This window comes from Mesoplodon mirus (assembly GCF_964341445.2).
Source record: "Mesoplodon mirus genome assembly, chromosome: X".
NCBI lineage: Eukaryota > Metazoa > Chordata > Mammalia > Artiodactyla > Ziphiidae > Mesoplodon > Mesoplodon mirus.
In genome coordinates, this window is record NC_138981.1 from 17139496 (window position 1) to 17157731 (window position 18236).

At 38.1% G+C, this 18236-nt stretch overlaps 1 protein-coding gene across 2 annotated transcripts in view; it reads right to left on the minus strand.

Annotated features, from left to right (window-relative positions):
• The window catches only part of SCML2 (Scm polycomb group protein like 2), a 94675-nt gene that overhangs the window by 36080 nt on the left and 40359 nt on the right, over nucleotides 1-18236 (minus strand). For both annotated transcript variants that reach the window (XM_082608919.1, XM_082608918.1), the window contains exon 7: nucleotides 14412-14655. In XM_082608919.1, the coding sequence (XP_082465045.1) occupies nucleotides 14412-14655 (244 nt within the window). The remainder of the gene's footprint in view (nucleotides 1-14411; nucleotides 14656-18236) is intronic.

Genomic DNA, 18236 nt, shown 5'->3' on the forward strand with positions numbered 1-18236 from the left:
AGGATAAAGGATAGCTCTCTAACTTAAACAAATTACAAAAGTCCAGTTATTGATCTCCATACCTAAGTGACAAGGCCTTTTATCCTTGGCATACATACAAAATTAAAACAAGAAAATCGGGGCTTCCCTGGTGGCGGAGAGGTTGGGAGTCCACCTGCCAATGCAGGGGACACGGGTTCATGCCTTGGTCCGGGAAGATCCCCCATGCTGCAGAGCGGCTGGGCCCGTGAGCCATGGCCTCTGAGCCTGCGCGTCCAGAGCCTGTGCTCCGCAACGGGAGAGACCACAACAGTGAGAGGCCCGCATTTAGTAGAATTTACATTATTTTTCTACCCTGTTATATAATTATTTCTCATATGTATTTAGTCTAGAAAGGAAATCATAAACATGCAAGAACAAGCTACAAATTACAATTAGAATTTAGAAGGGCTTTAAGAGTGTTGTTTTAAAAATATACTTGTTTTCTACTTTTGGATCATAGTTGCTTTGTAAACCACTCCTGTCAGCTTCATTGGGGGTGCTTCCCGTGAAGATCATTTTATTTCACAATTACTACTCATATCTGGCTCAGTTCATGAGAAACCAAGATTTTGGTTAAAATGACGTTATTAAAGATGACGGTTTCCAAAATCTTTAATATTTTGAGAAGAAAGTTCACACAAAAAGAAGCAACTTCAGCTGTTTCAGGTCAATTCACAATTCACCTAACAAGACTAGCTTTCTTTTTTTCTTTATTTTATTGAAGTATAGTTGATTTACGATGTTGTGTTAGTTTGAGGTATACAGCAAAGTGATTCAGTTATATATATATATATATATATATATATATATATATATATATATATATATATATATATGTATTCTTTTTCATATTCTATTCCATTATGGTTTATCAAGACTGAGCTTTTAAAAGTCACTCAATTTTTATTTTTATTTATTTTTTATTTTATTTATTTATTTATTTTTTTGCGGTATGTGGGCCTCTCACTGTTGTGGCCTCTCCCGTTGTGGAGCACAGGCTCCAGACGCGCAGGCTCAGCGGCCATGGCTCACGGGCCCAGCTGCTCCACGGCATGTGGGATCTTCCCAGACCGGGGCACGAACCCATGTCCCCTGCATCGGCAGGCGGACTCTCAACCACTGCGCCACCAGGGAAGCCCAAATGTCACTCAATTTTTAAACCATAATGTCTTTTTTCTTATTGAATGACTTCTATAGAGTGACTTCCATTATGCTCCTAAAAAAAACACAGCAGTCACCACTATAATTTCCACAAAACACATTAAATGTATTGACACAATAATTAGTAAAATATGTTATCTACATTTCTATATCATAAAAGTCCTTTTAATAAGTTTCACGTAATACCAGTTAAAAATCATGTTGTATTCCTCAAAGCTACAGAAAAATATTTGGCAACTTTTGATTACAAACTGGAGATTTAAGTGATCAAGTTTGACTTACAATAGGGTTGTTCCTTTCTTATTTTAAACCATTTTTATTGTGGAAATAACCAAAATCTGACTTTTCCCTTGTACTGTAAAACAGTTTTTAGAAGTGACTCATCAAATAATAGTGCCAACAATTTCAGCACGTTAATATTTAGAAGAAAGTAGAGGATTTTTTTTTAGATAACAGAAATGACTCGGATATTTAATATACAAAAGCTAACAAACCAGACAATGAATTTCTTTAACCACACTTCAACTGCAATAGAAAGAAACTTTTGGGGTAATTCCTACCTTTAGAAATATTCCAGAGAAACAAATTGTTGCTGTATTTACCACAAGGGTGATTTAGGTTCTATTTGATAGCCCTTCTCCTCTACCAGGAATAAAACTGCCTTTCTGGAGAAAGCGAGTTAACAACAAAGCCCATGTTGCCAGAGCAAGCCTGAATTTCTAGCAAATGGGATGAAGCTATTTGCATTTGTTGGTTTGGAGGGGGGAAGGGGATTAAGAGGGCTGCTAAAGTAATTCGCATATTGTCTGTGGGCTGTATAGACAGTGATCATCAGTCACCTGCTCAAACTTCCTTCACTCCTGTCTTTAGAAAAGAACCAAGGGTTACCCTGGGTCAGAGAATCTGGAAACAAATGAGAAGACATGCAAAAATCTAACTGCCAACCCACTGCGTCTGTAGACAAAGTTATTCCCGCTGAACCACATGTCCTAAAAACCAAGACACTTTAATAGTCTCAAAAGAACTTGTTAAAATATATCACAGAACCGAAACAAGAAAGAAGCTTCAGGCTCTGCTTGCAATTACTGTAGTATTTAGCTGAAAACAGAAAAAGGACATTTGTTTTTTCTTCAAGATACTTCTTTGCATCATAATAGCTGTCTCGTTTGCACAAGCAAAACATTTGTTCCAAGCTGTACGTATGAAAAAGAAAATATCAGCTGTTTAAAATTTCTCAGCTTTTGAGTGAATAATTTGGGTTGATAGCATTTCTACGTATTTCTTTTATATCAAACAGGAAAAGTACTAAATATACTAAGCATTATTAGTCTGTATTTTATTTTGAGCTACATTAAGGGCAAAAATCTAAACAAATACTCGAATGTTTATTCAGAACCTTTCTGATAGGACTGATACACCCTGAACTCTTTACAGCCTTAATTTTATGTACCTCTGCTACTTTTGACCCACTATAACACAGAGAAAGGAAAAGTGCTGCTTTATGTGGTGTTTACTGAACACACACAGTCATATAAAAAGAGGGAAAAATTTGGTAAAGATATGTCCGAAAAACTATAAAATCTTAATTTTAAAATTTAGAGAGAGGTGAAGCACAAGTTATAGAAACCACATACTCCTCTGGTTACCCAAACAAAGAACAAAAGCAACCATAATTTCTGGTTCTGTTTTTTAAACAAATGAGAATGAGATGGGGGTGGGGAGCAGAGCTACTTCTTGTTTGCACATGGAAGCTTTGAAATAGTTCTCAAAAGACTAACTTTGAGAAAGAATATATATATGCATAACTGAGTCACTTTGCTGTATAGCAGAAATTAACACATTATAAATCAACTATACTTCAATAAAACTTTTTAAAAAGACTAACTTTTAAATAGTTCCAAAGGAAAATGGTACATAGGAGAAAATAAGACTATAATATTAAATGACTAATTACATTTTTTAAAAGATCAAAAGTTTAGATTTTAAAACACACTCCCTTAAAATTTTAATTAAAAGCTAAACCATACATGTGTGTGCGCACACACGATGTAAAATAAACCACCATTCAAAGAAGCAGCTAACAGTGCCCAGGATAATTATATTTAAAACCTATTTTTCACTTTAGTCTTAAGAAGAAAGTTCCTATTCATACAATTTATGTCTGAATTACCAACAAAGAAAATCTAATATGCCAGTTCTATCAATTATTCATAATCAGAAATGTTATACAAAGTTGTGAAGGAAATGTCATGTTACCATTGAGTTCCACCTGGAAATTAAAGGTGTTTTCATGAGAGGCAGGGGGTGGAGGACCCAAATAAACTGAAGGATTTTTATCAAGAAAAGAGTTAAAATGATCACTGACAGGATATGGTGCCACTAGACAGGAATGCTTGGCTACACCTTTCTGATTCTAGGTTTTCCCCTCCTCTGCATTTCCCTTTGGACCAGAGGAATTCCTCTATACCCTTGGGATCCTGCAACTTTATACTCTAAGCATCTGGAAGCTTGCTGCCCTCTTTCTTGGTTTGCATGGTCACAAATGCTTAAAGAATTAGACTACAAGATGACACTTCACACTAGTGTGGGTCACTAATTTATAATCAATGATGCATAAATCTGAAACTACGTTAAATAAAACTAATTCATTAATGTTTCAGAAATTATATAAATTTAAAGTTTAATTTATATAGTTAACTTTAAAAGTATTTAAGTACCTTTAAAGCCAGGTAGAATGGTTTATAATATAGCTATATTTATAAAACAAAACAAAAACCTTTGAATGTCCCACAATATTAGAAAAAAATTAACATTGGGTCAAATTTTTAAAAAGAATCCTCTGCTTCTGAATTTCCCCAACTTCTCAGAAGACTAAAAACCTACATTTATTGTGTTTATAAAACAAAATAGTAACCTATTTGTTTACAAACTTTCCCAAATAAAGACAGGGAAAAGAAAAGTTTTTTTAAAAAAATCGTACATAGCCTTTAAAATAACAGGTGTCCCAGTTCTGATGCTAAGTTGCTGGATTCCAAGTCTTGTCCTTCATGTATTAAATATGTGGACTTTAATGAAATGACTGCCTATAAATCCCTATGACTGTATATGCCAGAGACAAAGGAAAGGCAATATGAGAAGAAACCAATAGTTAACCAATAGTTTACTGGGCATTCCTAAATTTCTATCATTTATTTAGAGAGAACTAAGATATGAGGTACAAAGGGAGGGGGGAAAATCGAAACAGAGAACAGCAAGATCAAGTAAATTTTGCAAGAAAAAAAATCTACAATGAACTTTGTTTTAGTTTACTTGACTCAGCCTTAAGTTGCCAAGGACACAGCAGCATACATAGTTCTTTCCTCTTTCTCACCAGACACCCTGTGCAGGTCTCTAGAATAAATCTGATGAGCTGTGACAGCACCACCCAGAAGTAAAGAGCTCTGAACGACTGTAGAGTCATTAACAAGAGCCAAGAAAGGAAAACCTAAATAAACGAGGAAAAAAAGCCACTCAGCTTGCTTTATATTCTATTGAAGGTATGTTTCTCAGTGGATTTTTATACCAATGATAGGCCTCATAAGAACTTAGCTGTTTCTGATTACAGAAGTGTTAACGCCAGCAGAAAAACTGTTAGAAAAAGTTTTAAAGTAAATTAAACCTTATTACTATTCTTGAAAGGAAAACCAGTAAAGCTTAAATAAGGTTTTTAATGTAAAGTCAAATAAAGTAGCACTCATGGAAGCCTCACTACATTTCTTTAAGAAACTATGCTAGTGAATTGTCTTTAGTCATTAATTATTTGAAAAGGTTTTATGTGCTGTAGTCTAAAAAACAAAAATTGGAAAAGCAATTAAACAAAGCTCGAAAAACAAACATTTCCAATGTGTTCAACAAATATTCAAAACAAATGAAAACAATAGATTTTTTTTAATTCATAAAATTCAATTGATTTAATATTAGTTGGGCCTTTTGAAATTATTTAACTCTAAGGTCCTTAAATTATTTAATATTCAAGTCAAAAAATTTAGTATTTCTGTACATTTTCTTAAAAGGCCATAAATAACATTAAAAAGCAAATGACCGAGAAAAGGTTTTTACTTTTATGACAAAGGGTTGATATATGCAATAAATGAAGCACTCAAACAAATCAACAATGAAAGGAACACTCTAAGAAAAAAATAGGAGAAGACAATTAGGAAACTGATAAAGGAATATTAATGGCCAAAATACATGGAAAGAAAAAGATTCAACCTCACTAGTAGTCTAAGAAATGAAATTTTTTAAAATAACATTTTTAAAATTAGCAAAAATAAGAAGATAATGCCCAAAGTTGACCACAGAAGGAAAAAAACATTTTCACCCCCCACTGAGGGGGAGTGGAAGTGAGTATACCTTTCTGAATGACAATTTGTCAGCCGTAGAAACATACCCTCTGGCTCAGCAAACTTATTCTATGTAGATAATTAGAGAGGTATGCAAAGATATATTCTTCATATCATCTAGTTTAATAACATAAATCTTGAAACATTCTAAATGCCAAACAAAATAGATGTTTGGTTAAATAAGTTATGGTACAGCCATATGATGGAGTAAAAAACAAATAAAATTGAATTTGTAGGGATATATTTCACATGGGAATACAGTCACAAGACAGCATGAAAAAGTAGGTAAGAAAGTGGAATATGCAGGATAATCTCTCTTCAAACTGAAACTGTTAATTGAAGATACAAATGTAACATACCAATACATTCTTGTTTTAAAAAAAAAGGCCACATGGGCTTCCCTGGTGGCGCAGTGGTTGAGAGTCCGCCTGCCAATGCAGGGACACGGGTTCGTGCCCCGGTCCGGGAGGATCCCACATGCCGCGGAGCGGCTGGGCCCGTGAGCCATGGCCGCTGAGCCTGCGCATCCGGAGCCTGTGCTCCGCAACGGGAGAGGCCACAACAGTGAGAGGCCCGCGCACCGCAAAAAAAAAACACAAGAAACAAAAAACAAAAAGGCCACAGATAAAAGCAAAAGTCCCCATTACCACTTCCTTTACCACCCTATACCCCTTTTCAGAAATTATCACTATGACACAGATTTGATATACTGTATAGCCTTTCAGATATTTTCTGTGTATTTATATACATATATCTACAGTTAAATATAGAAATACATAACTACTTGTTTTGTCTTAACTTAATGGTATTATATTGCATGTATGGGGGGGTGTTTTTTTTCAATTAATACATCTTGGAGAGTTTTCTTTCTTAGTAAACAGGAACACTTTCATTCTTCTAAACTGTTATATATGATTTTATAGAATAAATACACCATAACTTAACATTTTTCTACTGATTTGGCTGTGTGCATGTTCCTAAGGTATACGTGTAAAACAAAAAGAAAAAAAGGCACTATGAACCCAAATATAGATAAAACTGTTTGCCATGGTTATCTCTGCATGCTTTTCTCAACTTTTTCCTTTGAACATTACTTTTCCTATTAGACTAAAATGATTTAAAACTAATAAAAAATAATTTTAAAATATGTGGCTTTCAAGAATATATCACATTATATCTAAGAAATGATACTTATATATTATAGCTGCCATTTAATGAATGATATATTGGCTAAAGTAAATGTTTTCTCTACTCAAAAAGAATATTTCACCTAGTGTAAGCAAGTACAGTACTAACCCTATTAATCTATCTGCAATTAACAAGCAATGCTTGAAAAAAAATCAAAATGAATCATATATGCAACGTTAAGTATCAACTAACAATCTTTAACCATATTTTTCCCAGAATCCTAAGGTTCTTCTGGGGACTTCTGTGAATCTTTACAAATCAGAATGTGGCACCAGTGGGCACATCTTTGTTTCTACTCTACTGTTTCCAAATTCTACCTTGACATGGGTTGATTTATTTGTATTCAAAAAGTAGTCATAAATGATACTACAAAACTAAGGTAACCAAAACAGCAATGGTAGGGCACAAAAACAGACACACATCAATGGAACAGAATAGAGAGCCCAGAAATAAACCTACACACCTATGGTCAATTAATCTATGACAAAGGAGGCAAGAACATACAATGGAGAAAAGTCTCTTCAACAAGTGGTGTTGGGAAAGCTGGACATCTACATGTAAATCAATGAAATTAGAACACTCCCTCAAACCATATACAAAAATAAACTCAAAATGGTTTAAAGACCTAAATATAAGACATGACACCACAAAACTCCTACAACAGAACATGGGCAAACATTCTCTGACATTAATTGTAGCAATATTTTCTCAGATCAGTCTCCCAAAGCAAAAGAAATAAAAGAAAAATAAACAAATGGGACCTAATCAAACTTAAAAGCTTTTGCACAGCAAATGTAACCATCAACAAAACAAAAAGACAACCTACAAAATGGGAGAAAATATTTGCAAATGATGCCACCGACAAGGGGTTAAGATGCAAAACAAACAAAGAACTCATACACTGAACATCAAAAAACAAACAACCCAATCAAAAAATGGGCAGGAGACTTAAACAGACATTTCTCCAAAGAAGACATACAGATGGCCAACAGGCATACGAAAAGATGCTGAACACTGCTAATTATTAATGAAATGAAAATCAAAACCACAATGAGGTATTGTCTCACACCAGTCAGAATGGCTATCATCAAAAAGCCTATAGGGACTTCCCTGGTGGCGCAGCTGGTTAAGAATCCGCCTGCCAATGCAGGGGACATGGGTTCGATCCCTGGTCTGGGAGGCTCCCGCGTCCAGGAGGCTCCCACATACTGTGGAGCAACTAAACCCATGCGCCACAACTACTGAGCCTGTGCTCTAGAGCCCATGAGCCACAACTACTGAGCCCACGTGCCACAACTACTGAAGCCCACGTGCTCTAGAGCCCGTGCTCTGCAACAAGAGAAGCCACAATGAGAAGCCCACACACCGCAATGAAGAGCAGCGTCCCACGTGCCGCAACTAGAGAAAGCCCGCGAGCAGCAATGAAGACCCAACACAGCCAAAACTTAATTAATTAATTAATTTTAAAATCTATTTGAAAAAGTCTACAAATAATAAATGCTGGAGAGGGTGTGGAGAAAAGGGAACCCTCCTACACTGTTGGTGGGAATGTAGATTAGTGCAGCCACTATGGAAAATAGTACAGAGGTTCCTTTAAAAACTAAAAATAGAGCTACCATATGATCCAGCAATCCCACTCTTGGGCATATATCCAGAAAAGATGAAAACTCTAATTCGAAAAGATACATGCACCCCAATGTTCATAGCAGCACTATTTACAAAAGCCAAGACATGGAAACAATCCAAGTGCCCATCAACAGACAACTGGCTTAAGAAGATGTGGCATATATATATATATATATAGAGAGAGAGAGAGAGAGAGAGAGAATATTACTCAGCCATTAAAAAGAATGAAATACTGCCATTTGCAGCAACATGGATGGACCTAGAGGTTATCATACTAAGTAAGTCAGACAGAGAAAGACAAATATTGTATGCTATCCCTTATATGTGGAATCTAAAAAATAATACAAATGCATCTATATACAAAACAAACAGACTCACAGACATAGAAAACTCATGGTTACTAAAGGGGAAAAGGGGGGAGGGATAAATTAGGAGTATAGGATTAAAAGATACAAACTATTATATATAAAACAGATAAGCAGGGCTTCCCTGGTGGCGCAGTGGTGGAGAGTCCGCCTGCCGATGCAGGGGACACGGGTTCGTGCCCCGGTCTGGGAAGATCCCACATGCCGCGGAGCGGCTGGGCCCGTGAGTCATGGCCGCTGAGCCTGCGCATCCGGAGCCTGTGCTCCGCAACGGGAGAGGCCACAACAGTGAGAGGCCCGCGTACCGCAAAAAAAAAAAAAAAAAACAGATAAGCAACAAAGATTTATTGTATAGCACATGGAACTATATTCAATATCTTTTAATAACCTATAATGGAAAACAATCTGAAAAATATATATATATAACTGACTCACTTTGCCGTACACCCGAAACTAACACAGTACTGTATATCAACTGTACTTCAACTTTTTAAAAGTACAAAAACAAAATGAAAAAAAAGTAGTCATAAAAAATGCTTCACAATGTCAAATTACTTGTGGCATTTGAAATCCTTAATAATGATAAAACAGTTAAATTATGATATCCAACATTTAAAATTTTTCACAATGAAAGTAAACAACTTATCATTTGTATCTGTGTGGTTTTGCCAAGATTCAACAAAACCCACACCTAGAATTATCAGAGTGAAAATGCAAAACATCAAAGGTGACATGAAAATATTAAAGTAGCTAGAGAAAAAAATGACATTACAGTCAGAGGAAAAATAGAATGACAGCTGAACTGTCAACAGCAATGAAAATCAAAAGGCAAAATAATGATACCTTCAATGTGCTGAAAGAAAACAGATGTCAACTTAGAATTCTACACCCAGAAAAAATGTCTTTCAAGGAAGGAGGTGAAATAATGACATATTCAGATGAACATAAACTGAGAAAGCATGCCACTAGCAGACCTTCACTAAAGGAAATTCTCAAGGATCTACCTCAGGCAGAAGAAAATTAATCCCAGATGAAAGGGATTAAGGAGGATTCCTACTAAGGAGGAATAAAGAGCAAAGAACATGTTGAATATGTTGGTGAATCTCAACAAATATTGATTACTTAAACAATAATAGTAATAGTTTATAAGAATACAAAAATATATAATTAAAATATACAACAGTAATAACATGAATTTGAAGGGAGTAAATAGGTAGAGTATTCTAAGTTCCTTTTATTGTCTTAGTGCAGAAGAAAGATATTAATTTCAGACTTCCTTGAAGAAAGCATGTTAAAATTCCTAGAGTATTAAAAGAACAGAAAATACAGTGTATAACTTCCCAACAAGAGGGGAACAAATGGAATAAGAAAAAATAATCCAAAAAAGGATAAGAAAGGAAAACAAAACATAGAAAAGGCAAGACAAATAAAAAGCACAAAATAAGATGGCATACTGAAAACCCGATATATCTGTGATTACAATAAATAGAAATAGATTAAAAGCTCCAGTCAGACTGGCTGACTGGCAAAAATATAAAAATCCGACTATTTGCAAGAAATGCATCTCTTTAGATTAGGATAGATAAAGGCTGAACATTAGAAAGAGAAAGAGAGAGAATAAGAACACCAACCAAATAAAAGCTGGTATAACAACAACAACAACAGAAAGCTGGTATAGCTACATTAATACAAGATAAAAGCAGACTTTAAGCTACAAAAACAAAACAAACAAAAAACATAAAGAGGATTACTACAGACGGATCAATGGACCAGAAAGTTATGAGATAATTCAAATTTGTACACACCTGATAATGGAGCCAGAAAACAGATAGAGCATAATGTAAACACTAGAAGAACTACAAGGAAAAACAGACCCATAATCATAATGGAACCTATAGGGGAAAAACATTCGAATAAAAGCAAACTTCTCATCAGAAACCATGGAAGCCAGAAGGAAGTTGCACAACATTTTTAAAGTGCACAAAGAAAACAACTGCCAACCTGGAATTCTATATCCAGCAACCACCTTTCAAGAATGAAGGGGAAATAAAGACATTCTTAGATGAAGGAAAACTAAAAATTTGTTGCCAGCCAACATACCCTAAAAGAATGACTAAAACAAGTTCTCTAAACAGAAAAAAAAAAAGATAAAAGAAGGAATCTTTGGGGCTTCCCTGGTGGCGCACTGGTTGAGAGTCCACCTGCCGATGCAGGGGACATGGGTTTGTGCCCCGGTCCGGGAAGATCCCACATGCCGCGGAGCGGCTGGGCCCGTGAGCCATGGCCGCTGAGCCTGCGTGTCCGGAGCCTGTGCTCAGCAACGGGAGAGGCCACAACAGCGAGAAGCCCGTGTACCGCAAAAAAAAAAAAAAAGAAGGAATCTTTGAAAATCAGGAAAGAAGAATGAACAACTGAAAGGACAAAACTGTGCATAAATACAATAGATTTTCCTTCTCTTCTTGAGTTTTCTCAATTATGTTTTATGATTGAAGCCAAAATTATCATACTGTATAATGCCACTCTCAATGAATATAGAGGAAATATTTAAGACAACTATAAATGGTAGAGGGTAAAGGAATAAAAATTGAGGTAAAGGTTCTAAATTTCACATTAACTGGTGAACTGTCTAGTGGGGTAAAGGACAGAGGAGGCATATTTCAGAAAGTATTGAAGTCGCATTTGTGTGTGTGTGTGTGTGTGATACGTGGGCCTCTCACTGTTGTGGCCTCTCCCGTTGCGGAGCACAGGCTCTAGACGCGCAGGCTCAGCGGCCATGGCTCACGGGCCTAACCGCTCGGCGGCATGTGGGATCTTCCCGGACCGGGGCACGAACCCATGTCCCCTGCATCGGCAGGCAGACTCTCAACCACTGCGCCACCAGGGAAGCCAATGAAGTCACATTTTTAAAAACACTTTGCATCTCCTATTTACTCCTCAACTTTCTAAATCTGTTTTTTCAAAGAAGTCTAGCAACTACGCTTTTACTTATTTAAGACCACTAATGAGCTCTCTCTCTTGAGTTTTATACTGCATTTGATAGTGTTGAATACTTATTTGCTTAAAATATTTCCTCTCCTGTTGTTGGGGGAATCAACCTAGTGCTTTTCCTACATTTATATACTTTTTCTCAGTGTCCTAAACTGAATTCTATCATCTACCCATCTCTTATTCTTGTGTTTCTCGAAGTCTGGGCTTCAAATCATGTAAAATGGAAACACCTAAGCCCCACTCCAGACCTATGGATTCAGAACCCCTAGATGTGAGCATCAGGATATCAGCCTTTTATAACAAGCTCTCCCAGGTGATTCCAGTGTGAGAATTATTGTTTTAAATGTTGACCCACAAGGTTCTGTGGTTGATCCTCATCTACCTCCACCTGTTACACATGTATAAATAAAATCACACCCAAAACTTCCACCACTCACTGCTATCAACAGGATGTGTAAGCTGCCCACCTCTGCACCAACTCCCCCGCCAGCACCTATAATCCCACCTGACACAAAGCGTATTTATCTGAATGAACGTGATGATTCTCAAACCTGCTTTGTCAACCAAGACCTAACTCTTAGGCTTCATACATGCATGTACATCCATCCAATGGACATGTCTACCTAGATGTCCTAAATTACCCTGAATCAGTTAGGATTAAATTCAGCTAACAGTAACAGAAAAGCCTAAAACAGTGGTTTATATAACACAGAAATTTATTTCTCTCAAATAATAGTCTGGAATAGGCTAGCATAAAAATTCTGCTCCACAAAGTTCTCAGGGACTCTGGCTCCTTTCTGCTTTCCACTTCGAAATGCCTAGAATATGGTCCCCATTTCATAATCCAAGATAGAGCTCCATCCAAAACAACCACACTCCTAGCAGCAGGACAGAAGCAAGAAGAAGGAAGAGAGAATGGTACATTCACTTCTCTGTAACACACTACCTGTACTTTTATCCCACTGACAAGGACTTAAGTCTCACAGCCATAACTAACTGCTAAAAAGGCTGGAAATCTAGTCTTTATGTTAGGCAGCCAAACTGCGTTATTAAGGAAAAAAATAGGGAGACCAGTTACTGAAGGACAGTATCATTCTGGGCTACACATTCCAAAGTTACCATGTCCCAAATTGAACTCACGGGTTTTCAGAACACACTGCGCAATTTCACACCTTTGTGATGTGTCCACCCTACCTTTATCTCCATTCTGCCTGGCAAACTCCTTCTTCTCTCTTAATACTCACATCATGTGTCTTTTTGTGAAGCTTTCCTTTACCCAACCACCTTTCCGCCAGCCTAAACAGACCAAATGTCTTTTGGGCACCTTCATATCTAGCATACATCCCTAGTTTTACACTGCTAATTCTGTATTGTATTTTTTTTTAAAGTCTATCCCTCCATTCATCCCTCTCCCACTAGAAGGTAAACTTCTTGAGGGCAGAGACTATGCCTTATTTTATTTATTTATTTATTGGCCGCACCACAGGGCTTGTGGGATCTTAGTTCCCCGACCAGGGATTGAACCCGTGCCCTCTGCTGTGGAAACATGCAGTCCTAACCACTGGACCGCGAGGGATTTCCCATGCCTTATTTTAGTATCATATGCACATAAATCTGTATCACACTAAATTTTACAAAAATCAACCATTAACATCTCTTTCCTAAAATTATGGCAGCAGGGAACCAAAGAGGTACCTAACAAAAAGATCATCATGGTATGTAGTATTGTAGTATAATGGGATGTGTTAAAGTTCCAAATTACAGAAGATTCTAATAGCAGTTACAAGAATAATACGGCTATGTGCTCATACCTAGCCACTGCCCTCCTCCACCACACTACCTACTCATTTGCTACACCCATCTTTTTTTTTTCTGGTATAAATAAATAAATTTAGTGGGGTAAATTTTAAGTATGTTTACATTTGATTCCACTTACAAGTTTACATTTAACTTAGGCCAAATGATTGGGTTCTGTGCTTAGACTCCACTTAAATCTCAGCAGTTATTCCATCACAGAAGACCAGGTTAGCCATGTCTACGTCCTTGGAAGAGTCAACCAAGGAGCTTCAATGTTTTGATGACTTTTCTTTGAAAGAAAATATCTACGCTAGATGACACTATATTCAACTTAGGAAGCGCAGCGTTACAACTGATAAACACATGACAGAAATAACATACTGATCTATGATGGCTTCCACAGTCAAAAATTTTTACAGACATATAGATTTTACTTAACACTATCAAATATCAATTTAACTAGAAAAAACAACCAAAATCATGTAAAACATGTATATAACACTTGTTATGCCCAACCTTTTAAAAACTATCTTCAAGATACAAACAATGGAATGCCGTGTGTAATTTTAAATAGAATATCAACTATAAAGGTACCTGAGCACCCCAAAATGTTTCTAGCAGCAAGGCTTCAATAGTCTAAGTGTGACTTGTAGCTTTGTCCATATTCCCCAGTGTGGACTGTCAATTCAGACCATGATGTTGTGTTGGCCCTCAAAAATTCTAATTGTAAACTTTTACCTCCAGTTCTCTAACCTGGACAGTACCCTCGCTGTTCTGCCTGGTGCTCCTCAGTTGGACATGAAATCCTACCCTCAATGCCAAGAGCAGTTAGATCTAACTTCAAGAAAATAAAAGAACATGTATTAGTTAGTTATTATCTTACCATGAGTTCCTGGTGGTTGTAATACATCTCCTGTCAGGCGACACCACCCAACTGGGAAAATATCTCGACAATCATACTTGCACCAATAATCAAAAGCTCCACTCCAGCCGTCGAATGTGATATAAACTTCATCTCCTTTAACATTTCCAATAGTTGCAGGGCAGATCAGATAAGGGTTCTTTTTGTCTATAGCTTCAAGTTTCATTCCCACTTTAAAACTATTTAGAGGTGGCTTTGGTGGTTCCTACCAAAACATTAGAAAAAAGTTTTCATTATTAAAATGTATTACGAAGCATTTGCTCAGTTGTATTCTTACAACCTTTAGCAACCAAAAATTAAGCTTCATGTTTATCAATTAAATACAGGAAGAAACAGTTCTCACAGATTCCTCTGAAACTCTGCTCTACAATATCTCACTTACTCTGGAGCAGAGCCAAGAACCTAGAAGAAAACAAAACCAGCCTGACAGTAATGCATTCATTCATTCACTCAAGAAGTATGTATTATATACTATGTACCAGGAATTTAGCATTCATAAGTGAACAAAAATATCAAGATCCCTGCTCTGGTGGAGCTTATATTCTAGTAGTGGTGGTAGCAGGGGTAGGGGAGCCAGATAGGATGAAGGGGAGGAAGCAATAACAAGAAATTTTAAAAGAGAGAGTCAAACAAACCTAAAAATATATAAATTATAGGGTATTTTGAAAGATAGTAAGTCCAAAGAGAAGGAACAGCAGCAGGTAATATCTAAAAAAAAACCTCAAATATAAAATGCAGATACAAGAACATGAAAGTCACACAAGTCTGGGGTCATTTATGATATGCAATCCAGAAACAAATAATTAAAAGTATTCCTTAAGGACTTCCCTGGTGGTCCAGTGGTTAAGAATCCACCTTCCAATGCAAGGGACACGGGTTCGATCCCTGGTCAGGGCACTAAGACCCCACACGCTGCGGGGCTTGCCCTGCTCTACAGCCCACCTGCCACAATTAGAGGCAAGCCCACACGCCACAAGGAAGAGCCCGCATGCCGCAATGAAAGATCCCACGTGCCACAACTAAGACCTGACAGCAGCCAAATAAATAAATAAATAAATAAATGTTTTTAAAAAATAAAAGTATTCCTTAGTTACAGAAAGTTAAAGCATGCAAATGCTAACAGGATTCTTAGAAAGACCAAGTGCTATGTTAAAAGCAACATCTGTTTTTTTTTTTCCAATTTGCTCTTTTTTTTTTTGCGGTATGCGGGCCTCTCACTGTTATGGCCTCTCCCGTTGCGGAGCACAGGCTCTAGATGCGCGGGCTCAGCGGCCTATGGATCACGGGCCCAGCCGCTCCGCGACATATAGGATCTTCCCGGACCGGGGCACGAACCCGTGTCCCCTGCATCGGCAGGCGGACTCTCAACCACAGCCCCACCAGGGAAGCCCCACCAGGGAAGCCCCACCAAGGAAGCCCCACCAGGGAAGCCCCACCAGGGAAGCCCTTCAATTTGCTTTTTATCCTAGTAAATGGCACCATCAGCAATCCAATCACCCAAGCCAGAAACCTGGAAATGGTCCTAGACTTGTGGTTCTCAGCCTGACTGAACATTAGAATCACCTGGAGCCACACTGCCAGCGCTATTGATTAAATCAGTCTAGCTGGGGCCCAGGGCATGTTTTAACTGCCCAGATCCAAGGCTGAGAACCACTGTCCTAGATGTATCCTTTCCCCTTAACACAATCAAAGACCACAACCTGCCAATTCTACCCGCTAGATCTTTAGAATAACGATATTGAAAGTTAAACCTTCAGGGGACTTCCCTGGTGGTGCAGTGGTTAAGAATCCGCCTGTCAATGCAGGGGACATGGGTTCCAGCCCTGGTCCGGGAAGATCCCACATGCCACGGAGCAACTAAGCCCACCCGCCACAACTACTGAAGCCTGCGCTCTAGAGCCCGAGAGCCGCAACAAGAGAAGCCACCGCAGTGAGAAGCCTGTGCACTGCAACAAAGAGTAGCCCCTGCTCACTGCAACTAGAGAAAGCTTATGCCCAGCAACGAAGACCCAACGCAGCCACACATACATACATAAATAAATAAATAAACCTACCTACCTTAAGGAGTGCTTATTATATATATATATAAAAAGGTAACCTTCAATTGTTTAGTATATGCCAGGCACAGTTTAAATATTTTCCATATATTCATTTAATTCTCACAACAATCCTATAAAGTCAGTGCAATTATTATACCCATTTTACAGATGATAAAACTGATGCACAGTGGCCTAAGACTATACCATAAGTATCAGAGCTAGATTTTAAACTTAAATAGCCAACTTTGTGAAACACCCTACACCCCATCATCTGCTGGGCCAACTCCAACTCATCCACATTTCAAAGCCCAATTCTCCTGGTCTCTTTAAGGCTTCCCTGACCAATGCCTGCCCACTCCAAGGCCCACCAAAGAGGTGCTCTTGCCTTCAACTGTGAAACTATTGTTAAAATGTGTTCACTCCTCTGGGACTTCCCCAGCAGTCCAGTGGTTAAGACTCTGCCTTCCGATGCAGGACGTGTGGGTTCAATCCCTGGTTGGGGAGCTAAGATACCACATGCCGTGGGGTGCAGCCAAAAACTTAAAAAATAAAATGTGTTCACTCCTCTATGAGACAAAGGGATTCTTAAAGCCAAGTACCACATCTTTTACATATTGTTATTTCCAGCACAGTACCCAACAGTAAGCATTTTTTAAATGAATGAACCAAGGAATCACCTGGAGAACAGTAAATGAGCTCTCAACTAACTCTTTCACCAAGATATAATTTTAAAAACCTATCTGGTAGATTTGTTCCTTTTAAAAATGCCTCCTGGGCTTCCCTGGTGGTGCAGTGGTTGGGAGTCCGCCTGTCGATGCAGGGGACGCGGGTTCGTGCCCCGGTCCGGGAGGATCCCACATGCCGCGGAGCGGCTAGGCCCGTGAGCCATGGCCGCTGAGCCTGCGCGTCCAAAGCCTGTGCTCTGCAACGGGAGAGGCCACAACAGTGAAAGGCCCGCGTATCACAAAAAAAAAAAAAAAAAAAAAAAAAAAAAGCCTCCTTTACTGTAAAGCAATTATACTCCAATAAAGATGTTTAAAAAAAAAAAAGCCTCCTTTAAACCCATCTCAACATCCCATGCTTTCTCTGTTTCCTTTAGCCTTGCAATCTGAAAATTCCTTAATTCTTAGCCTTCAAAGTCCTTTTAATTACATATTCTTAATATGATTCTTAAAACCACCCTGAAGGATTTCCCTGCTGGCGCAGTGGTTGAGAGCCCGCCTGCCGATGCAGGGGACACGGGTCTGTGCCCCGGTCCGGGAAGATCCCACATGACGTGGTGCGGCTGGGCCCATGAGCCATGGCCGCTGAGCCTGCGCGTCATGGGAGAGGCCACAACAGTGAGAGGCCCGCGTACGGCAAAAAAAAAAAAAACACCACCCAGAAAGTCAGCAGGGCAAAAGTTAGATTGATCAAGGATCAAAGTATTTGATAAATAGCTGGTAAGTAAGAAGCAGAGTCACATACTGACACTTCGTGAAAGGGCCAAAGGTCTGTTATCAGTTATTACATATGGAAAAAAGGGGGGGGCAGATTTTACAAAGTATAACCATGGAGGTTGATATATTTGTGCTAGACATTCACAGAACACAAAAAACATTCAAGACACATATAAGGATCACAGGGCCTTACACTGTCATTTAACAGAGTAAGACTTTCCATAGCAAAGTAAACTAGATCAAATGGCAATATACATTTTCTGCTACAAAACAGATTTAAGACAGTCATGACAAGAGAAACAGAACTA